This window comes from Sorex fumeus, unplaced genomic scaffold (genome assembly GCF_029834395.1).
Source record: "Sorex fumeus unplaced genomic scaffold, SorFum_2.1 ptg000095l, whole genome shotgun sequence".
NCBI lineage: Eukaryota > Metazoa > Chordata > Mammalia > Eulipotyphla > Soricidae > Sorex > Sorex fumeus.
This window is the reverse complement of record NW_026606152.1, coordinates 720,505-742,843: the sequence shown is the minus strand read 5'-3', so window position 1 is coordinate 742,843 and position 22,339 is coordinate 720,505. Positions and strand designations below refer to the sequence as shown.

Here is a 22,339-nt window from a genome sequence, read left to right as displayed (position 1 = left end):
AGGGGCGCAGGCTTCTGTGATCTCTGGCCCCCTGCAGTGCCAAAGGCGTCGCTGAATCCCCGGTGGACGGGGCTTTCCACAGCAGTGGCTCCTGCGGCCAGGCCCCCCAGCCGGGGGGGTGGGGGGGCGTCCCCGAGCTTGAGTGTCTCACATGCCGTGCCCACACAGCATCGGGGCCCATCGCGGCCTGTGTGACAGACCCCCGGGGGCCCCTCTGCTGTTCTCTTCTCTCTCTGATGGCGATCTGCCAACAGACCCAAACAAGCTGGCAAGCTGAGGAGGGAAGAACCAGTTTCCGAGGCTAATAAATCAGTTTCTGCTCACGCTCCAGGTGTGTCCTGTCCTCCGCCGGGTGCTCGTGGCTGTGTGGAGCGAAGCGGCACCTGCGACCCGCCGGGTCCCGCCTGCCCCCGCCCCTCCCTCCCCTGGCACCCATCGTGTCACCCTCCCTCCGTCTGCCCGTGCCGTGGCCAGCGGGCCAGGGTGCCCGATGCAGCAGGGCTGGGGTAGGGGCGCGTGGGGGTTCCCCTCTTCCTGCACGACTCAGCCGACCTCAGCCCTCCTCAGGGACCCCCTGGAACCCCGGGGTGGGGGAGCTCCCACACGCAGATGTGCTTGTGTGCACTCTGTCCTCGTTCAGGTGAGGTCCAGCTTCGGGAGTGAGGGAGGGGACACCTGCAGTCCCTGGCAGGAGGCCTGCCCGCTCCACAGTGACGGGGCCCAGGCATGAGCTTGTGAGCTCCCGGGACGCCTGCCCCGGCTCGTGCTGGGGGTGGACGCCCCGGCCTCCTGCCTGGACCTTTCCCTTTTCCTCAGGAATGCCCCACACACACACACATGGCTGACCACAGGCCCCTCAGGCAGCATGTGTGCCCCACCATGTGAGGTTGCTCCAACGGAGTCTTGTTGGGGGAGGGGTTTGGGGTCACACCTAGTGATGCTCCGGGTACTCCTGGCTCTGTGCTCAGGAATGACTCGTGGAAGTGCCCGGGGGCGTAAGATGCCAGGGCTCTCTGGCTGCAGACAAGCCAAAGCATCCCTCACCTTTCCGGGAAGCTGGGGGTCTGCGTGCCCCGAGGAAGACTCTCCCGCATCCCAGATTCTCTGTGGAAGTGCTCCCTTTGCCAGAAGTCCCCACAGAGCAGGAACCGGCCCGGCCCCAGGCTAGGAGAGTCCAGTTGGCTACCTTCTCCCTGGCCGCAGCCCTGTCCCTGCCTTGCTCAGCCCGCATGCTGGGTGGAGGCTGCCAGTCAGAGACTCGGCAGCACTAGCTGCCCCTGATCTACACCAAGAGACACCAAAGCACCCAGGGGCGGAGCTCGGCTCAGCAGGCGGGAGCCGGGACTTACCCCTGCCCGCAGACCCCCGGGCGCCCCAAGCGCCCTGGATAGGACCCCCAAATAAGCAGATAGGGCCAGCGCGCTCCCCTCCCTGAAGTGAGCTTGGTTCTGTTGGGATGGGGCTAAGGGCCGACGCCCCACAGCCCAGGACCAAGGCCAGCCTGGGCTGGCCCCAGGCGCTGTCCACGGGGTCTTTGAGTCTCCTGGTTTTTATGTGCGGGACATAGAGGTTTTGTTTCAAGTCTTGATTTTAAAACCACTTATGACCATCATTAAAAGACTGCTAAAGCAGGCTGGAGCGATAGCACAGCGGCTAGGGCGTTTGCCTTGCACGCGGCCGACCCGGGTTCGATTCCCAGCATCCCATATGGTCCCCCGAGCACCACCAGGAATAATTCCTGAGTGCAGAGGCAGGAGGAATCCCTGAGCATTGCTGGGGGTGACCCAACAAGCCGGGAAAAAAAATCGCTAAAGGGAAAGAGCGGCATGAGAGCCGGTACTTGTACAGGGAGGAGTTTCTGCTTTGGTTTTTTTATTGGGTTCACCCCAGTGGCATTGTGGGGGGCAGTGGGGATAGGGCTTTTCCTGGGGGTGCTGGATGGTCGAGCCAAGTCCCCAGCCTAGAGACAGCAGCTAAATCCAGGGCGACTTGGTGCTGGGAAAGTTTTCTCGGTGTTCCGACTCAGAATGGAATGGAGCGTTGGTGGTGGAGGGCGGCGGGGACGGCAGCTTCCGTGGCCCTGTGGGTCGCTGCCACACCCTGTGTCCACAGTGTCTGCCGTGATCACGTCCAGCCTGTGGGGCTAAGCCCACCAAGCTCTGCAGTGTAACTCGCTCCACAGACACCCACTCTCGGCTAACAGACAGCCCCCTGCCCGGGTCAGCGGGGACTCATGCCAATGTGCAGAAGGTGAGGATTACTCTAAAGGTCAGATACGCTGCCCAGAACATCCCCCTACCCTGGGGCCATCCTCAAGGCAGGATACTGCCCAGGGCCTCTACCCACTTTGGCTGCTAGAAAAAAATGGGATTCAGAATTAAGATATTCCCTGGACATGAGGCTCAGATGAGGTGGCATCAAGGCCCCTTGAAAGCCACAAGGCAGCAGAAAATGGGAGAGTGTGACCTCATGGCAGGCGGTGCCCGAGGGCTGCAGGCAGAACCCGGCCATGGGACCCCGCGCCCCGGGACGACAGGCAGGCTTGTGGGCAAAGATCTATGTCTTCACTGTCCCAGTCTTCCTTGTCCAGCGACGGTGACCCTGCACGGCCGCTTTCCCGGCCACAGCAGGAGTAAGCGCCTGATGAGCGAGCCATGGGACAGTCCCAAGCCAGCCGGGCCCTGGCATCTGTCTGCCCACTAATGGCAGAGCCCCTGGTGGCCCCAGAAGGCGCAGGCAGGAGTGGGTCCTCCTGGGAGCTGCCCACCTGCCAGCCAGGGCGGCTCGGCTGGGCGGTCTGGAAGCTGTCCTGAGGCGCACGTTCTTCCCGACTCTCTTCAAGAAGCCACACTGCAGGGTTCTTAGAATCATGAGTTCAGAGTTTTTTGGTTTTTACTTGTGGGTCACAGCCGGCATGCTCAGGGCTCACTCCTGGCGGGGCTCAGGGGACCACATGGGATGCCAGGAATCAAACCTGGGTCAGCCGTGAGCAAGGCGAGATCCCAGCCTGCTGTACTACTTCTGCACCAGAAGAGCTCAGCGTCCCCACTCCTGGCTGTGCTCAGTGAACCTGAAGTGCTGGGCCGGGATGGGGGACCTGTGGGCCGGGCCGGGGGTGGGGGCTGTGGGTCAGATGGGGGGGGGGCCTGTGTGCCAAGCATGTGCCCAGCCCTCAGAGCGTCTCCAGGGCCTGCTGGGCCATTCTCCACCTGGGGTGATTAAAGACCCTTTAGGCCTGACCCTCCTCCCACCCCCACCCCCCCACCCCCCGGGCTGAAGCAATAGCATATCGGGTAGCGCGTTTGCCTTGCACGCAGCCAACATGGCCGATCCAAGTTCGATTCCTCAGTCCTCTTGGAGAGCCTGGCAAGCTACCGAGAGTATCTCGCCCGCACGGCAAAGCCTGGCAAGCTACTCGTGGCGTATTCGATATGCCAAACACAGTAACAACGAAGTCTCACGATGGAGACATTACTGGGCCCGCTTGAGAAAATCGATGAACAACGGGAGGACAGTGACAGTGACAGTGACAGGCCTGACCCCCCTCAGCTCCCGGCTCCCCAGCTGAGGGAATATGCAGGTAAAAGTGTTCCCCAAAGTTCCCCAAAGCAGGCGGTTCCTGCTGTTCCTGCAGTGTGGGTCTGTTTTGTGGAGGCAGCTGATGGGGCGGGAGGCCAGACGTGCTGGGAACGGCTGGTGGCCAGCTCAGCCGCCCTTCTCTTTATTAATGCTTTCCTTGAAATCCACCTCTGAACTGGACATCCAGCTGGTGCCAAAACGCTGGCTTGTCTGGCTTAATACGATTCCTAAGGAATCAAAGATGGTCGCAGTGTTTTCTTCTGCCCGAGGTTCAACTGTGAGGGGAAGCCTTTCAGGTAAGAATCTTGGTAAACAGGGGCCAGAGCGATAGGACCGCGGGCTGGAAGTCTGCCTTCCACAGCCAATCCAGATTCAATCCCCAACACTGCCCATCTGTACTCCTGCCAGGAGTGAGCCCTGAGCATAGAACCAGGAGTGAGCCCTGAGCATAGAACCGGGAGTGAGCCCTGAGCACAGAACCGGGAGTAAGCCCTGAGCACAGGGCCAGGAGTGAGCCCTGAGCATAGAACCGGGAGTGAGCCCTGAGCACAGAACCGGGTGTAAGCACAGAGCACAGAACCGGGAGTGAGCCCTGAGCACAGGGCCAGGAGTGAGCCCTGAGCACAGAACCGGGTGTAAGCCCAGAGCACAGAACCGGGAGTAAGCCCAGAGCACAGAACCGGGAGTAAGCCCTGAGCACAGAGCCAGGAGCAAGCCCCCGTCTTGGCTCTTGACTGTCTTGACCATTACTGGAACATGCGGAACACCACCGCCAGGCCTGGTCCCTGCATATGCAGGCTGCTGGCCCTCAGTCAGAGCCTCCCATGCCCACATGCAAGGCAAGCGCCCTCCCCTCTGGACTGTCGCTTGGACCTCCAGCTCCTATTTGTTCCTATTTCACGGTCCAGAAGGGGTCATGGGACTTTTTAAATATTTTGTTTAGAATGAATTTCTTTATGATGTATTATCAGTAAATGTTTGACTTGTACACCTTTTTATCCTACAAACACAGGGTCACATAAAGATCTGGGGCTCGGAGGGGTCACGGGTGAGAGTCGGTGAAGCTTGCTCTAAACTCCTCCCTCACAATGGCAGCAGAGAAGACTCCGGATGCAGACATCCCCGGGTCAAGGCCGAGACGTGGGGTCCCCCAAGGCCCTTCTCCACTCATCAATGAGCCAGGGACCCAAGGTGTGACGTTTTTAATGGAAAGACGCCGGCCGCGAGCATCTTTCCTACATCTTGGAGGTGAATGTAAGAGAGTGGACGTCCAGCCCGGGGCCCGTGATTCCAGCGCAGGGAATAAAAGCACTCTGAGGGGAAGGAGGCCGGGACACTGCCTTGACAGGTGGCCTGTAGCAGAGCAGGGGGTGGGGACACTGCCGGGGTCGGCCCTGCCCATCAGCAGCAGAAGGACGGCTTGCTGGCATTGTAACTGGGGTGGAAGTTAAGACGGTCGTCAAAGGTGACAAAGTTGTCGGGACCTGTCACAATGCTCTTCTCCATATAGACGTTCAAAGCGTTGTTCTGGAACATTCCACCAATAGTAAGCTGTGATGAAAACTTTCTCGAACTTGGATAAAATACTTGCTGAAAGAGAAAGGGGTGGCAGGATTAAGGGTACATGAGAACACTTATTTTTTGTTTTTTTGGGAGTCCTACCAGCGGTACTCAGGAACACCCATGTTTCAGGGGTCCTCCCAGCAATGCCCAGGACACCATGTGGTGCCAGGGAGGAAACCCGGGGTTCCCACATGCAAAGCAGCCCTTTGAGCCCGCCTGCTGTGAAAACCCCTGAGCAAGCCATCTGCCGGGGGTCAGTTCTGACTAGAAGAATCCGCCCTGCTATTAGGGGGTGCTGGTACCCCCACCCTCAGCTGGAGAAGCAACAGGGCTTGTAGGAGGGTCTCCTGAGTGTGTGTCAGAGTGTATGAGTGAGTCTGTGTATGTGTGTGTGTGAAGGTGAGGGTGTGAAAGCGTAGCAGTATGTGTATCAATGTGTCAGTGTGTAACGTCTACAAGAGTTAGTGTGTAAGTGTATGAGTGTGCCTGAGTATGTGTGTGAATGTGTCAGTGTGTCAAGTGTATGAGACTGTGTGAGTATAAGAGTGTGTGAGTGTGTGTGTAGTCTATGAATGTGTGTGAGTGTATAAGGGTGAATGTGTTTGTATGAGTGTGACAGTGAGTGTGTTTGTGAATGTGTCAGTGTGTGAAGTGTGTGAGTGCATGAGTGTGTAAGAGTCTATGAGTGTGAGTGTAAGAAGGTGAGTGTGTGTATGAAGGAGAGTGTGTTAGAGTGCATGAGTGTGAGTGTAAGTGAGTGTGTGTATGAGGGTGAATGTGTGTGCGTATATGAGGGTGACTGTGTGTGTTTGTGTATGCTTGTGTGTGTCTATGTATGTGTCTCTGTGTATTAGTGTGTGCGTGTGTGCTTTTGTGTGTGTGTGTGTGTGTCTGGTCCTCCTGCATGCATGGTCCCTGCTCACCCTTTCAGACATCCCGAGCCACATCCTTTGCTCCCCCCTTCCTCCCCACCAGGGGCCTGCCCCACCACCCTGCGCTTACAGGCATCTCGTGCACGGTGGGCGCCTGGCCCCCGTAGGTCTGGTTGCTGGTCCTGTACAGGGCCACGGGCTTCTTGCTCCTGCAAAGAAGAAACACTTGGTGGCCGTCGCTGCCATATCCCGCCAGCCCTGCAGCGTCCGGGCGGCTGTGCTCTGCTGAAGTTCCCCGGGGACCCTGGTGGCCCTGCCGGGTGGCCCAGACTAACAATCCCGCTGGCCCTAGGCCCAGGGCCTGACAGTCCCCCCACCCCCTGCAGAGCAGGGTGGGTGAGCAGGCGGGGCTGGGGCTTGACACCCCCTTCCCCCGTGGACAGGGCACCTGGGCCTGTGGGGCACTTTCTGGCTCTCCTCTGGGCCCACAGCCACAGCTGCCCAGCGGGTAGTGCCACGCGGGTGCTGGGACACGCAGTGGCTCTGGCCTGAAGCCACAGTTTAGAAAGCGGCTCTTAGACACATTTCAGACAAGAGAGTGTGCCAAGTTTAGGAAATGTTGTGGCTTAAACTTTGGACCTTTGTGGAGACGGAGGGATGATACAGTGAGGAGGTGGCACTTGCCTTGCACAAGGCCAACCCAAGGTCCAACCCCTGGCACCCTATAGCACCTCCGGATACCTTCTACTGCCTTGGGAAGCCACTCCCTGGGGACGAGGTGCCAGGCTGGAGGGCAGCCCCCGCGGTGCTCATGTGCGCCCTCTGTCTGGGTGGCACTGAGCGGACCCTGCTGGGGCAGGCTTGGGTTTCTGTGCAGACTCAGCCACAGGATCCTGTATAACTGACTCCTTGTGAATTATACATCCGCTGTGAATCAGCCTCAGTAAAGCACCTGCAGGGACGATCAAGCCTCCGGGTTTGCCCTGGGCAGGCAACACCGCGTGTGGCCTGGGCAGGGCCGCTCCTCACCTGTAGCCTCGGAAGCAGGAGGGGTTGTTGAACCTGGCCGGCAGGTTCTCTGCCACGCGGTAGTAGTCGCTGGTTTTCCCCTGGAGGTTGGTGACACTGGGCTTTGCAAATCCTTGGGGGTTCACCCTGGCGCCTGGTCCCAGTTTCTGGGGGTCTTCCCTGGCCTCTAGTGACACTGGCTTCACACATTCCTGGGGTCTCTCCTCCGACATTTTGCCAACCTCTGGTGGGGCTTCGTGGGAGGAAGAGGTTGGAAGGGAGAGCAGAGGGTTAGAAAGTGCCATCCCCGCAGGGCCACCAGGGTCGGGAGTTGGTCCCGTTGCTAAGCAACGGCCTGGCGGCCAGCCAGGGTGGGGGTGGGGCGCCCTTAAAGGCGCAGTGCCTCCGAGGCCCAGTCCCCCGCAGGGAGTCCAGGCAGTGGGCTTCGACCTTTGCACACCTGCGGACCACCAAATGCAGGGCCAGCGGTCAGAGGGCCGCAACGAATCCGCACAGCGCTAGGCCTGCGATTCTCCACGCAGGATGGAAACGTCGCGCGTGAGGCTGGGAAGGGGAGAGTGACCGACTGAGGCCGGGCGGCTAAGTCCCCTCTGGGCACGCGCGGGGCGCCCTGGGCGGGCGGGCGGGGCTCCCCCAATGCAGGGAGGAGTTTCTGGGCCAATCAACGCCAGGCCCTGGGACTTGGCAAGTGGAAATAAGACTCGCCGCTGGGCAAGCCCTAATTTGAAGCCTACCAAGTATTGGGGGTGCTCCTGCTCCCCCGTAACATCACCCCAATAAACTCCTGGCATGTAAATTGGACTCCTGCTAACTTCATGGGCAACTCCTCACACCCGGAAAACACGAAACCACGCTGGTGAGCGTGAGAGTTAGAACTGGGGGCGAGGGGCTGGAGAGATAGCACAGCGGGTAGGGCGTTTGCCTTGCACGCGGCCGACCAGGGTTCGATTCCCAGCATCCCATAGGGTCCCCTGAGCACCGCCAGGAGTGACTCCTGAGTGCAGAGCCAGGAGTAAACCCTGTGCATTGCCGGGTGTGACCCAAACAGAAAAAAAAAAAAAGAACTGGGGGAGAATCTCCGCCCGCCCGCCTGCCGTCTCGGGTCGGGGTCGGGCCCAGGCGCGGGGGGCGGGGCCTGCGGGGCGGGGCCTGCGAGGGCGGGGCGGGGCCGGGAGCGGCGCGGGCAGGGGCGGGGCCGGGGCCGGGCGGGCGCGCGGTGGCTCCTCCGGGCCGGCAGGCGGCGCTGCGGTGCGGCCGAGCCGGGTTCCGCGTCCGCCATGGCGCCCGGCTCGGCGTGGCCGCGGCTTCTCGGCGCGGGTGAGGCCGGGGGCGCGCGCGGGGCGGGGGGTCCGGGATCGGGGTCGGGGCGGGGGGCGGGCGCGCGCTGACCCGCTCTCTCGGCAGGCGTCCGGCCCGCGGCGCTGCGGCTGCGTCCCCTCCCGGGCCGCGGGACACACGCGGGCGCCGCGACCCCCGCGCTGCACGCGGCCCCGGACGATGACGGTAACGCGCGCGGGGCGTCGGGGGGCCGCGGGCGGGGGGCGCGGGCGGGGGATCCTCGGGAGCGCGGGCAGAGGGCGGACTCCCCGGAGGCGCGGGCAGAGGGGTCCTCCCCGGGGGCGCGGGCAGAGGGGGGACCCCCGGGGGCGGGCCGGGGGCGCTCCCGGTCCCCGCCCGAGCCGCCCGGCGCGCCCCCGCAGCCCCGGGCCTACGGATCCTCCGCGAGCCGCTGCAGCACGCCGACTTCTTCAACGTGAAGGAGCTCTTCTCCGTGCGGAGCCTCTTCGACGCGCGCGTGCACCTGGGCCACAAGGCCGGCTGCAGGCACAGGTGCGAGCCCCCCTCTGCACAGTCCCGGGGCCCAGGGCGTCTTCCTGGCACCCCCTGAGCAAGGGCCGGCCGTGGGGGCACGAGGGTCGGGGACGCCCCAGGGGAGGTAGTGCATGTGACCCAGGTGGGCTGGAGGTGGGGAACCAGCGGTAACGGACACAGCGCCATCCTGCCGGGGTGACCAGCACCCACGGGATGGGGACGCCCCAGGCTTGGGCCCTGCTCCAATGCACATGGGGGAGCAGAAGGGAGGGCCCAGGGGGAAGGACCCCGGACACCCCCGGATTCCAGGGTCCAGAAAAGGTGCCATGGGGAGGAAGACTGCCCATGTTGTGGGTGAGCTGGGGGGGCGGGGGCAGAGAGATGATAGAGCAGGCGGGGTCCTGCAGTCGCCAATTGAAGTTTGATTCCTGGCACTGAATATGGTCCCTGAGCCCTGCCAGGAATCAAACTTGAAGCCCTGAGCACTTTGGCTGTGGCCAGAAGCAAACAAACAACCCCCGAATGACCAAGGGCTGGAGAGATAGCACAGCCAGGAAGGCTCTTGCCTTGCCAGCTTCTCACCTGCGTTCGATCCCCAACGGAGTGATTCCTGAGTGCAGAGCCAGGAGTGACCCCAGAGCGAGCAGGCCAGGTGTGACCCAACAGCTAAAAGAAAATGGCCAACCTGGTTCAGGAGGGAGCAAAAGATTAAACTGGGGTGTGACTAGGGTCCCGTGTACATGCGGGACCCCTCTTCCCAGCCCTGTGGGGGTCCCCTCCAGGCCTGCACTCCTGCCCTGATGGGCCTCAGAACCTAAAGTCCCAAAGGCAGTGGCAGTACTGTAGTCAGTCACCAGCCAGGACAGTGATGCAGCGACCTCCCAGTCAGCCTCGCGTCTGAGTCCCAGGAAGAAGTGGTGGTCGGCAGTGGCCAGCCCCTGGCTGACCCCAGCCGGCCATGTCCCAGGTTCATGGAACCCTACATTTTTGGGAGCCGCCTGGGGCAGGACATCATCGACCTGGAGCAGACGGCCGCCCACCTGCAGCTGGCCCTGAACTTCACGGCGCATGTGGCCTACCGCCAGGGCATCATCCTGTTCGTGGGCCGCAACCGGCAGTTCAGCCACCTGATCGAGAGGACGGCCCGGGACTGCGGGGAATACGCGCACACGCGCTACTTCAAGGGCGGTCTGCTGACCAACGCGCCCCTGCTCCTGGGCCCGGGGGTGCGCCTGCCTGACCTCATCATCTTCCTCAACACTCTCAACAACGTCTTCGAGTCGCACGTGGCCGTGAGAGACGCAGCCAAGATGAGCATCCCCACGGTGGGCATCGTGGACACCAACTGCAACCCCTGCCTCATCACCTACCCGGTGCCCGGCAACGACGACTCGCCCCCCGCCGTGAGCCTCTTCTGTAGGCTCTTCCGCACCGTCATCCTCCGCGCCAAGGAGAAGCGGAAGCAAGTGGAGGCGCTCTACCGACTGCAGGGTGCCGCGGCCGCCGGGGACTCGGACCCGGCCCCTGGGTCTGCCCACTCTCCTTCCCAATAAATGCCGCCGAGCCTCAGTTGGCACTGCCCCTTCCTCCCCGTCTGGGCCTTCCAGCCGCCCTGCAGCCTTGCGCCTTGGGGTCCGGAAGGGTTCTGAAGATCACCAGGGGGCACAGAGCCAGGCCTGCCCTTGGGGCGTCCTCGTCCCCGGATGGAGAGGTGACGGGTGCTCCCCACTGTGCGGTTTCGGGGGTGTTTGGGAGGGTGAGTTGTGGATGGCCTTCAGGGGGCCGTGGAGACCAGTGCCCCGCATGGGGCTTGCTTCCTTGGGGGCTGATGTGGGTTGGAGTCTGGTCCAGACCGCCAGCTGCTGGCACTTCCCAGACACCCCTAAGTACCGGGGTTCCTGGCCAATCTGCAAGCAAGGCAAAGGGGGATTTGGGGGAGGCTCAACCTAAATGGCTAGCCAGGCTTTACCCTGGTGCGTAGGGCCTTGGCTGGTGCTCACGCCGGCCAGTGCTCATGTGTGGGGCCTTCCAGGAAGGAGGTGCTAGGCGCCTGGTGGTCTCCTGCACCTGCCTGCTGGGGACAGTCGCTGGGAGGGCCAGGTTGGGGGTCCGCTCCGCTTCAACTGTAAGACAGAACTTCCCCCTTCCCTAGTAAACTGCAGCATGCCAGAGTGTGTGTGTGTGTGTGTGCGTGTGTGTGTGTGTGTGTGTGTGCACCATGTGCACTGTGCCAGAGTGTGTGTGTGTACTGTACACACTGTTCCAGAGGGTCCTCAGACTAGTGTGTGTGTCTGTGTCTGTGCCACATGCACCATGCCAGAGTGTGTGTGTGTGTTCGTGTGCACGAGTGGTTTCCTGCCTGCAGCCTCAGCAGTAGAACAGTGCAGGATGCTGACACTCAGGGGACTGAGGTGGTTCCTTCAAGTCCCTTTCAGCAAGGCTTGGGGGCTCTGGTTTGTGTGTCTTCCTGACCAGGGGAGGGGAGCACAGGAAGAGGGAGGTGCAGAGCTTCTGGAAAAGTCTGTGCTCTGGGAGGAAAAGCACCAAGTCCGACCCCCCTGTAACCTAAGCGGGAATAGCTGCATCTTCCTCGCCCCCATGACAGGTGCATTCGCATGGGCGGAGCCGAGTCTGGAAGGTGAGAGGTACTAGAGAGGCGCATGGACTGGAGGGCTTAAAGTCCAGTCTCTGTGCCTCCAGACCCAGGCGGAGTGGACAGGAGTCAGGGCTCACACACCGCCCCATCAATTTAGTTCAAGATCTCGGTTTAGGGACTGGAGCGATGGCACAGTGGGTAAGGTGTTTGCCTTGCACGCGGCCAACCCGGGTTCAATTCCCAGCATCCCATCTGGTCCCCTGAGCACCGCCAGGAGTAATTCCTGAGTGCAGAGCCAGGAGGAACCCCTGTGCATTGCCGGGTGTGGCCCAAAAAAGCAAAAAAAAAAAAAATCTCAGTCTAGGCTGACACTCCTTGGAACCAACTTTGAGGAATAAAATGAGTCCTGCTGGAGACTTCATACATTTGCCTGGCACTCGGCTTACCCAGGTCTGACACCCACACACCCCGTGTGGTCCTCCAGGCACCGCCAGGAGTGTTCCCGGAGCAGAGTCAGGAATAGCCCTTCCTGACTGTCCAGACAGTTAAGCACTTGGCGCCAACATGGCCTGCGAGGTGCAAACGGCTAGAAGAAAGCAGCGGGGCAGGTGGGGGTGAGCGGCCCGGCCCAGGGACAGACCTCCACGCACTGGAGTCCTTGGGCTTGGTGAGTCAGCTCGAAAATTTTAGTGGGAAGGGTCTGGAGCGAAAGGACAAGCAGGAGGTCACTTACCTGCATGCAACTGACCTGGTTCAGTTCCCTGGCATCCCAGAGCATCACTAGCATTGATCTCTGAGCACAGAGCTGGGGGCCCTCAAACAAAGAAAAGGTACACGAAGGGACCAGAATCACCAACTCAATATTGAGAAGGAACAGAGGAGGAAGTCACAAGATTTGGGCCCAGAGGGGGCCGTAGCGATAGCATAGCGGGTAGGGCATTTGACTTCCACACGACTGAACCAGGTTCAATTCCCAGCATCCCATATATTCCCCAAGCACCAACAGGAGTAATTACTAAGTGCAGAGCCAGGAGTAACCCCTGAGCATTGGCAAGTGTGACCCAAAAGGAAAAAGAAAAGATTTTGGGGGGCTGGAGCAATAGCGCAGTGGGTAATAGTGTTTGCCTTGTACGTGGCCGACCCAGGTTTGATTCCCAGCATCTCATACAGTCCCCTGAGCACTGCAGGAGTAATTCCTGAGTGCATGAGCCAGGAATAACCCCTGTGCATCACCGAGTGTGACCCAAAAAGCAAAAACAAAAGATTTGGGGGGCTGGAGCAGTAGTACAGCAGGGAGGGCATTTGCCCTGCATGTGACCAACCCAGGTTTGATGCCCGGCATCACATTTGGTTCTCAGAGCAATTCAGGAGTAATTCCTGAGTGCAGAGCCAGGAGTAACCTCTGAGCATTGCTGGTTGTGGCCTTAAAACCGTAAGCTAATAGTAATTTCAGAACAACAGGATACAGGCAATGTGAACGGCAACAAAAGGTGGATCAGTGGAGTTGACAGATGAGTGGGAGTGACAGGAGCCAGCAGCTGACCCTGCCAGGGAAATTGACTGGAAACAAGCAGCAGACACAGAGATGAGCAGAACTGACAGGAAACCAGCAGCACGGAAACAAACAGATCAACGGAAATGACCAGCCAGGACCCGACACATCCACATCCCCGGAATGCACTGGAACCAGCCCAGGCAGACCACGCTGATGAGCTCCAGGGACTCTCATGCCTGGAGTCATCCCGCGTGATAGCCAGGCGCCCTTTGCGTCCCAGGCGGTGACAGGCGTGCGTGTCACCAGCTCTGTGCCCTCTCCCACAGCAGCTCCCCTGGAGGCCACGGGCGAGTGCCCACCCGTCCTGAGACGTGGCTGTGTGTCTGGGGAGATGGCGCCCTGCCCCTAGCACTGTTCTTTGCTGGATGCTGAGCAGGGGAGCTGTGGGTTCTCTGGGGACAAGGAGTCCCTCACAGGTCACACCGTGGCAGAGCCCAGACCCCAACCAGGCTTAGATCGGGGCACGCTCCTGGACCTAGGAGTGGTTAGAGAGGGCTGGCTTCAGCCAGGGGGGCACTCAACGCCCAGCTCTAGTGGGGACCCGCCTGACTCTGTCCCAGGGTCCCCTGGCCCTCTCTGCTTCTCCCTGCCTGAGATGTCCACCAACATCTGGGCCAGGAATTTCGAACTGGAGGCCCGCCCCCAGGTGTGTGGGGGGACCTGGCCTTGCCAGGTGCACTGCAGCAGCGGGACTCCCATGTCCGGGTGGGTACCCCGAGATTCCGAGCGAGCAGCTGTCATAGTGTGGTTGGGGCACGGCGAGTGAGCTAATTCTCTGCAGCCTTAGCAAGGGGGCGCACACGTGCACACACACTTACAAACACAGCACATTGCACACATGTACACACACTCATGCTCGCAGCTCATGGTCAGGGTGATTCGGATGGGAAAAAAGGAGGCGCTGGAGCCCACAGCCGGGGAGCAAGAGATGCCGGGGGGAGTGTCAGGGGCCCCAAAGTTCCCAGGCCACCCCCAGGCAGCCTGGAAAGGACAGACTCTGGGGTCCTGCATCCCCTTACTCTGGCCACCTGCAAACGGGACGTGCCCCCAACTCCCCATACATCAGGGGGCACAGGCGGCCTGTCCCCAGGGAATCCCTAGCCTGGGGGAGGTGGGGGGAGCCAGACACCGGTGCCGGAAAGAGCCTGCAGCCGCTAGGGGCCGTTCTTGGAGATGCTCCTGCCTCTGGTGCCCCTTGGCAGAGGCTGCGGGTGCCCGGCGGTAGGACGGGGACTACAGGAGGCGGCAGCCCCCCACCCCCGGGGCTGCTCCTCGGGAGCAGAGCCAGGAGCACACCAGTGGGAGCCGTGCCGTCCTCGTTTACAAAGGGGAGCCTGATCGGGGCACGGGAGGGCGCCAAGAGCAGAAGAATCTGGTGGCCCCTGGTCCACCACCTGCAGGCTCTGCGTCTCTGCCCTCCCACACCCCGGGGAGCCACTGCCTCAACTACCCCAAAGTGTGCCTTGCTTTTTGTTTTCTGCTGTCAGTCTGTGGAAATGACTCGGGGCCATGGGGCAGGTGTGGTTGTTTACCGGGAGTCCAGAGATCTGGTGCCAAGTGGCGCCTCCGGGCTGCTCAGGGGAAAGGGCCCCCCGGCTGGTGCCCCCTGGCTGTGGCAAGGGCAGGGGCCACCCCAGGCCCTCATGAGCTCCCTGGCCCAGCCACAAGCAGGAGCAAGCTCACTCCTTCATCTTGCCCTGGGTTCCCTCAGGCCGTGGCCCTCCCAGTCCTAAGGGAAGTTCTGTTGCTTCTCGGTTTCACATCAGACCAGGTGCAACTGTAGAGTGGAGGCTCCAGGCTTGGGGAAGATTCCAAAAAGTTTGCAGGAAGTTCTGAGGACAATCACATTATCTGAGTTGTACAAGGAACCGACTCTCAGCCTCTAAGGGGCCTTCGCCTGTGTGGGAACACAGACCCCTCTCCCTCGGGCCGTGGATCTGTTTAAATTCTAATTTGCTTGCCCAGCCAACAACCCTCTAGAAGCCCCAGCCCCAACCTAGAGCACTCCGCAGGAAGTGCACTCACCCCTGTACCCCGCAGGAAGTGAGTGGTCTCAGGATCCTGCAGCTCAGTGGAGGGACCTGGGCTGTGCCCGTGTCTGAGGAGGCTTAGAGATATCCCCCATGCCCTGATAGAACCTCGGGAGCCCTAGTTCCAGGAACCTTGTCCAGCTTGTCCAGATCCAGGGGCTGGTACCATCTGGCCCCCTATGCCACCATGCCCAGTTCAGGACAGGGGGGTTGGGGGCACTCCTGATTCCAGTGGGGCTCTCAGGAGCACCTGTAAGGCTGTGTCTCTGCCCTTGGGGAACCAGAAGCCCCACATCCCTAGAGACAGTGGTGGTCAGGAAAGGCACAGAGATGGTGGTGAGGGTCCACCAGGACCTCGTCTTAGCTGGTGGTTCCAGGTCAGGATCTGAGACTCAGTTTCCCCATCTGTGTAGTGGAAAACGTTGAGAAAACGGCCTTCTGGGCTGTGGCCTACTGCCTGGCGCCCTGTCCTATTTAAGTCCCACTCTTTGGGGTGCTCCACAGTGATGGTGGGAACCCTTGTATCCAAGGACACAAATATCCCAGAGGACAGCTGAGGGCAGGGCGGGCCTGTAGGCGGGGCCGCGGCCGTGCGTGGGCGGGGCCGCGGTGGTGGGCGGGGCCTGGGGGGGGCCTCTGTGGCGGGCGGGGCCTCAGCAGAGGGCGGAGCCGGTGAGTGGGCGGGGCTTCCCACCTGCTGAGCTCTGCAGACTGCCCGATCCAGGTACCCATCCACCCCCCAGGCTTTCCCGCGCTCGGTGCCCCCACCCCGGTATCTCAGGCCTGTGGGGAGCTGAACCCCGACTTTCCTAGCACCCGTCCTGTCCTTCACATTAGTCCGGCCGCAGGGGTGAGTCTGCACCCCAGGGGGCAGTCGCGCATCTTCCCGCCCACCTGTGGTTCCACGAAGTCCTCGGGGAGAGGGGCCCCTGCTCTAAGGAGCCGCTGTCCAGGCTGGTGGACGCCGGACCCACGCCGAGGAGGGAGCAGGCCCGGACGCTGCCCCGCTCAGGCTGCCGTGGCCCGGGCTGCGTGCTGGTGGGCACCGTCGTTGGTCCATGGTGGTGACCTCGCTCTTGGCGGCACCCTGGGGACTCCCTCGCTGCAGATGGCAAACCTGCCTCCTCTCAGAGACCCCCGGACGCTCCCACCTCCCCCGCGCCCGCCTCCCCCGGCCATGCCCCCATCCCTGCAACTCCGGATTTTGCTTCCTTCTGGCTTTGCCACTTGCCCTCCCTTCTGCCTGGACCTGCTCCAGCCCTCCCCATTTCACCCCTTCCCACGGCTGAGTCCCTTCCCTCCCCCTCTGTGACTGTCCTGGACAGAAGGCCTGCGGGGTGAATAGTGACCTCAGGTCACCAGACTCAGGGGTGAGGGGACCCTGTCGCTCCCACTGACTGCAGCCGCAGGGGGGACCCACAGCTGCTTCTCCCTCCATAGCCTCCCCCCTGCCCGTTTGGGGTTCCCTTGGGGGGAGACTGGACCGTGTTTAGGTCACTTTGCCAGCGGGTCTTGGTCTGGGTTCGGATCAGGATGCCTTATTTGGGGGATTTCGGATCTGCCAAACATAGGTAGGGCGCCAAATCCCCCATCTCGGACCTTGGGCTCCTGGCCAGGCCTGGAGCAGGCTACTTGGCGCTGAGTCCCTCTGGCTGTCAGGGGTCCTGCCAGGCTGGTGCCACAGCCCTGCGGGGGGGCTGGTGCCAGAGAAGGAGGCAAACATGTGTGCAGACTGTCCAATCTTTAGGGTCACCTGAGCAGCCAGCCTCACAGCGTGGACATTCACTCGGTAAACATCGTCCCCCACCCACAGGCTCCCCCCACGCGGCCACTGTCTCGGCTGCCAGGCACATGGACAGTCAGTGAGCACGTCCAGAGCCACAGGGCTCCCTGGCGGGAAACGTAAAGAGGCAGCGATGTCCTGCTCTGTTCCCACCCTCACTGCCCTCCTCGGCTAGCAGACCAGAACTGTTCTGTTCCCTCCTGCGTATACTTTTGCTCCGTTTATGTTCTTTCCTTTTGGGGTGGGGGGGATTGTGGTCGGGGGGGGGGGGGGCGCATTCGACGGTGCTCAGGGCTTCTAGCTCCGTGATCACTCCTGGTGGGCCCAGGGGACCCTACGGGATGCTGGGGGTTGAACCCAGGTCGGCCGCATGCCAGGCCAACGCCCTCCCCACTGTGCTGTCGCTCCGGCCCCCTCTCGTATTTTTATGCCACTGCAGCTGTGCCCAGGGCTGGTGTCTGCGTGGACTCCAGTGAGGGGAGCGTTTCCTCCTGGGAGCCGAGGGGAGAGTGGGTGCTGTGGGGTCAGGGCCGGGAGAGCGCCCACCCTGCTCGCCTCATGGGCTCGGCCCCAGCCCCCATGTGCAAGGACCCCAGAGCCTCCCCTCCACCCCACACTCACTGGTCATCACCTCAGAAAAGAGTTTCAGGACATGAGGGTGAAGTCAAAGACTTTTACTTAGAAAATAAGAGTGGGAGAAGAGGGAAGGCCCCACCAGGGAAACGGGATGAGCACCCGCCGAGCTGGGTGCTGGCCCCTGGAGTAGGGTGGGCTGCAGTGGGGGCGGGTGCCTGGCTTCTGTAGAGCTGCTCTCCTCGGCATTCTCCCGAGCAACCAGAGAGCAGAGGGCATCTCTGGGCTGGCAGGCAGTGCCCCATGCCCACCTGGCCTCATCTTCCAGGTGGCTGGTCTCTCCCTGGACCACTTTGTCCCACTCAGGGGCTGGCTCCGGATTCTGGATCGAGTCCCACCACCCACCTTGTGGGGGTCTGTTTCTGTGCCTTGGTTTCATATTAGTTTGTCCAGAACAGTTTTGGCTAGAAAATTATTTCCATGTGTGGGAAAGATCCTGCCCTAGGACCAGAGGTATGGGAAGGTTCTTGATCCCTTTGGCCCTCAGAGAACTTTCCAGAAGGATGAGGCACTTTTTCTTTTCCTTTTCTTTTCTTTTTTGGGGGTAGGGGGGCACATGTGGCAATGCTCAGTGGTCACTCCTGGCTTTGTACTCAGGGATCACTCCTGGCAGGCTCAGGGGACCATATGGGCTGCCAGGGATTGGCCACACGGAAGGCAAACCCCCTCCCCACTGTCCTCCTGGGGTCCCTCACTCTTACCCCTGCTTTAGGAAGAGACCCCCAGTCCTTGCTGATGGCAGAGGTGGGGACTGCCTCCCCATCACCAGCTTTGACCTGGCTCACCTTGCCGACTGTGCCCCCACCCCCAGCCCATTGCCCTTTGACCCCAGTCTCCCCTGTCCTTGGGGTGCCTCTGGGGCCCCTCTCTGCCCGGTGCTCGCTTCATCGCCTAATTGACTTTTTCTTGCCACCTGTGGGCTCCATGAAATGATTTTATTTATTTATTTATTTATTTAGTGGATTGACATTAGAGATTTTTGTTTTAAATGGCCTCACCTCTTTTCTCTCGCTTTCTGTGTCACTTTTGCATTTGCCTTTTCTGCCTTCCTAGCAGTGGCCTCCCCGGAGGCTCTGCCTCCTCAGCGAAGGCCTGGGGGCAGGGAACAGGTAGGCTGGCCCAGAAGTGAGTCTGGCGCTGGCCCGAGCCAGGCCTGGGCCTTTCCCCGCAACCCCCTTCTCTGGCCTTTCTTGTGCCTAGCAGGGACCAGAAAGGTCGTCGTGTGGATGGAAGCCTGCCAGAGGCCTAAAGGGCAGGTTGCTCTCCAAAGGCTGCTGAATCCGAAGTGCAGGTGGGTCGCCCAGTTGTGCGGGTTAAGACTCCCCTTAGCCAGAGCATATGGCCCCAGTGGGAAGGGGAGAGTGGTGGCTCCTGGGGAGGAGGTGGGTGAGGGTCCGGAGGGCCAGAGAAATGACCCCAAGGGTTACACCAAGCGTGTGACTGTGGTCCGTGGCACCGCACGACCCCTGAGCACCACCAGGAGTGACCCCAAGCACCGAGCCAGGAGTGTCCCCTGAGAAGTGCTGGGTGTGACAGCACAGTGGGTCTGGCGTTTGCCTTGCACATGGCTGACCCGGCTTTCACCCCTGGCATCCATATGCTTCCCTCAGCTCTTCCAAGAGTGACTCCTTACAGTCAGGAATAAGTTCTGATCACAGCCAAGTGTGGTCCCAAACGACAAAATAATTCTTAAAAAAATAAAGAAAGACAGACAGAAAGAAAGAAAGAAAGAAAGAAAGAAAGAAAGAAGAAACCCAGGGGACTGGAGAGATGATAGTCCAGTGGCCAGGGCGCTTGGCTTGACCACGGCAGGCCTGAGTTTCATTCCTGGCCTCCCATAGGGTCTCCTAAGCAGCACCAGGAGTTATTCCTGAGTGCAGAACCTGAGCATCATCGGATGTCACCCCCCTCTGCACCCTATCACACCAAAAAAAAAAAAAAAAGAGCTACTGGGTGGAGCCCAAGACAAGAAAACAAGCAGACCTTCGTTGTTTGTATTTTACCTCCAGCAAAGCAGCCAGAGCGATAGCACAGCAGGGAGGGCGTTTGCCTTGCATGCCGATCCAGGTTTGATCCCCGGCATCCCATAGGGTCCCCCAAGCACCGCCAGGAGTGATTCCTGAGTGCAGAGCCAGGAGGAAGCCCTGAGCATCACTGGGTGTGACCAAAAAAAAAAGGTAAGCAAGATGGGCTGGGAGTGATAGCACAGCAGGCAGAGTGCTCGACTTACTTAAACCCGCTGACCTGGCTTTCGCCCAGCCGCTCCAGAACGAAGCCCTGGGCACCACCAGCCGTGCCCGAGCACCCTGGTTGGCTTCCTCCATCTCCCAGGGGACTGTCAGCCCCAGAGCCGGGAGCTGCCACAGCGCCCATGTCCAGCGCTGCACCTGACCGTCAGGCTCACTGTATTTGCTGAGGGGGGGTAAGCAGGGGTGGGAGGCCTGGGGGATATGGGGAGACAGCACCTGGGCATCGGGCTCCAGAATCAGATGCTGGGAGGTGAAGCTGGAGGGCTTCCTGGAGGCAAGGGCGTGAGTAGGAGGGGTCCTGGAGTGGGCCAGGCTCATGAGGCGGGAACTTTCCGCAGGGAGACCCCCCTCCCTCCTTCCCATTTTGCTTCCCCCCAGAGAGTCCAGTCCTGCCTGGCCCAGAGCACCCCACAAAGCTGGCCCACTCCAGGACCCCACAACTGCCTGGCCCACTCCCCGCCCCATTGGTAGGGGCCCACACCAGGCCCTCCCTCGAGGCCTATGGGGGCTGCTCGCCCGAGCCTGCAGCACTGTGCCCCCATGCACCCCGCTCCCCCGGCAGCCCCTCACCCACCTCTGGTCTCGAGTGTGTGTGTATAAATGTGAGTGTTGTATGTGCACTTGTGTGAGTGTATATATGCATGTGTGTGAGCGTGTGAGAGTGTGAATGAATATGTGTGAATGTGTGTGAGAATACGTATGAGTATATGAATGTGTGTGACTGTGTGTGACTGTGTGTTTGAATGTGTGTGAATGTGCATGAATGTGTGTATGAATGTGTGAGTTGTGAGAGTGTATGAGTGTGTGAATGTGTTGTGAATGTGTGACTGTCTGTGAATATGAGTTGTGAGAGTGTGTATGAGTGTGTGTGAATGTGAGTTGTGACTGTATGAGTGTGTGAATGTGTGAGTTGTGAGAGTGTGTATGGGTGTGTGAGTGTGTGAATGTGAGTTGTGAGAGTGTATGAGTGTGTGAATATATGTGTGAATGTGAGTTGTGAGAGTGTGTGAGTGTGTACACACCTATAAAATGGTGCCCCAGGTCTTCTGCACCTTTAGGGGCTCTCTGAGTGTCCCCTAGACTCGAGGGGCTGGTGTGGCACCCTGTGGTGTGTCAGGCATCCAGACTTGATCGCGGGGACTGGACACAGGGACCCCAGGTTCGGGTTGGCCGCGGGGAGGCATGTGCCAGCCGTTGGGGCCCAGGCGGTGACCTGGTCAAAGCATTTCTGGGCCCACCTGCACCTGTGTCCTGCGCCCCTTCCGGGACTCAGCCAAGCAGTGCTCCCCTCAGGCTGCTCCATCATCACAGCGAGGCAGCCTACCCTTCCTCACAGGGCCGTGCCTTCCCGAGTCCCTGGACCCTCAGGGGGACGGGTGGCCCTCCCCGACCACTCTGTAGCCCCCGCCAGAGTTCCCCTGTGCGCCCAGCCGCTCCCCACCGCCCTGCCAACAGGAGGGCAGGAGGGCACCCGAACCGTCACTGCCTCTCAGATGCCGGATACCAGCCCCAAGCACTTCTGGGGCGGTCTTGAGCCATGGCTGCCTGGCCTGAGGCTGACCACTGCGCTACCCTGGACGGTCCAGGGGCTCCGGTGGCCAGTGAGCTGACAGAGGCACCTCCCTGCTGTGGATGGACCCAGCACGCCTGGGGGAGGCCCCAGAATGACTGGCCACAAACTGCTTCTCAGGCCAGCAGCTAAACCCAGCTGGCCTCATGGGTCACCTCGGAGCCTCGTACTGTCTGTCCGGGTCCTTTACACGCAGGGCACAGCGCCCCTGCTCACACCGCCTCTCCCCGACCCTCCTGCCTTCCCCTCCTTTGGCTCTTGTTTTGGTGACAGGTGACAGGGCTGTGCACTCTCCTGGGGGCCGCTGGGTGGGGCGTGGCCTCGCCAGGCAAGGCTGCCCACTGCTGAGCAACGCCCCACACTTTCAGGAAGAAACACACCTGGGGTTGGAGAAAGAGCACAGCTGGGAGGACGCTGGCCTTGAGCGTGGCCAGCCTGGGTCCAACCCCTGGCATCCCTCAGGGTCCCAAGCTCCATCAGGAGCGACCACTGAGTGCAGAGCTAGGAGTGAGACCTGAGCACTGTGGGCGGAGCCAAAAGAGCTGTATAGCTGGGCAATGTCTGCGAGGATGGCCCCTAAAACAGCCTCCTGTGAGCTCCTGGTCACTTCCCACCAGTCCCAGTCCAACTCCATTGATCAGCTGCAGGGCCTGGTCCAGCAGCTTCGGTTTATGCCCCCCACCCCAAAAATCAGGCTTTCTGTTCTATTACCCAAACAGTTCCTGGGAACTCATGCCAGACCACCTCTTCCAGGCAGCCCTCCTTGATGTATGCCTCTTCACCATTCATAAGTAAGGGACCTCCCCCTCGGGTCCCTTACTCTCCGGCCTATCTCTGTCCTATCTCTTTCATCGGCCAGTCCCACGCAGGTGCATGCCAACAGTGTCTGACCAGGTTTCAAGTGGTCCCCAAACCCCAGGAGGCCCCCACAGCATGGATGTGTGGCATGACTTTTGAGGCGGAGATGCGTGAGAGCCCTGGTTTGGTCCATCGGGGAGGCAGAGCAAAGGAGATCCTGGCCAGGGGCCTCCTGTGTGGCAGCTCGGCTGGACCCTTGGTAGCATGTCC

General features: G+C 60.8%; 2 protein-coding genes across 3 annotated transcripts; one reads left to right on the top strand and one right to left on the bottom strand.

Moving 5' to 3' along the window:
* Positions 1 to 4,859: 4,859 nt before the first annotated feature.
* Positions 4,860 to 7,343, bottom strand: PIERCE1 (piercer of microtubule wall 1). The gene is made up of 3 exons (XM_056132869.1): positions 7,044 to 7,343; positions 6,145 to 6,223; positions 4,860 to 5,169 (listed from the first exon to the last, which is right to left on the bottom strand). The coding sequence occupies exons 1-3, from the start codon at positions 7,325 to 7,327 to the stop codon at positions 4,981 to 4,983; spliced, it is 552 nt and encodes a 183-aa protein (XP_055988844.1). The 5' UTR covers positions 7,328 to 7,343; the 3' UTR covers positions 4,860 to 4,980.
* Positions 7,344 to 8,247: 904 nt separating this feature from the next.
* On the top strand, positions 8,248 to 10,418 carry MRPS2 (mitochondrial ribosomal protein S2). Of its 2 annotated transcripts, XM_056132867.1 has the most exons (4): positions 8,248 to 8,360; positions 8,448 to 8,546; positions 8,744 to 8,873; positions 9,823 to 10,418. In XM_056132867.1, exons 1-4 carry the CDS (start codon positions 8,321 to 8,323, stop codon positions 10,406 to 10,408), a joined length of 855 nt encoding a protein of 284 aa, XP_055988842.1. In that variant the 5' UTR covers positions 8,248 to 8,320; the 3' UTR covers positions 10,409 to 10,418. The 2 variants fall into 2 exon arrangements, with proteins under 2 accessions (XP_055988842.1, XP_055988843.1); XM_056132868.1 differs by lacking the exon at positions 8,448 to 8,546 and having other exon boundaries at positions 8,303 to 8,360.
* Positions 10,419 to 22,339: the final 11,921 nt, after the last annotated feature.

Coding starts and splice junctions, on each gene's coding strand:
- MRPS2 (XM_056132867.1), top strand. CDS start 8,321: ATGGCGCCCGGCTCGGCGTGGCCGCGGCTTCTCGGCGCGG. Junction 8,547..8,743: donor CGCGGCCCCGGACGATGACG/GTAACGCGCGCG, acceptor GCGCCCCCGCAG/CCCCGGGCCTACGGATCCTC. Junction 8,874..9,822: donor AAGGCCGGCTGCAGGCACAG/GTGCGAGCCCCC, acceptor GCCATGTCCCAG/GTTCATGGAACCCTACATTT.
- PIERCE1 (XM_056132869.1), bottom strand. CDS start 7,327: ATGGCACTTTCTAACCCTCTGCTCTCCCTTCCAACCTCTTCCTCCCAC. Junction 6,224..7,043: donor TCCTGCTTCCGAGGCTACAG/GTGAGGAGCGGC, acceptor TCTTCTTTGCAG/GAGCAAGAAGCCCGTGGCCC. Junction 5,170..6,144: donor CCACCGTGCACGAGATGCCT/GTAAGCGCAGGG, acceptor TTTCTCTTTCAG/CAAGTATTTTATCCAAGTTC.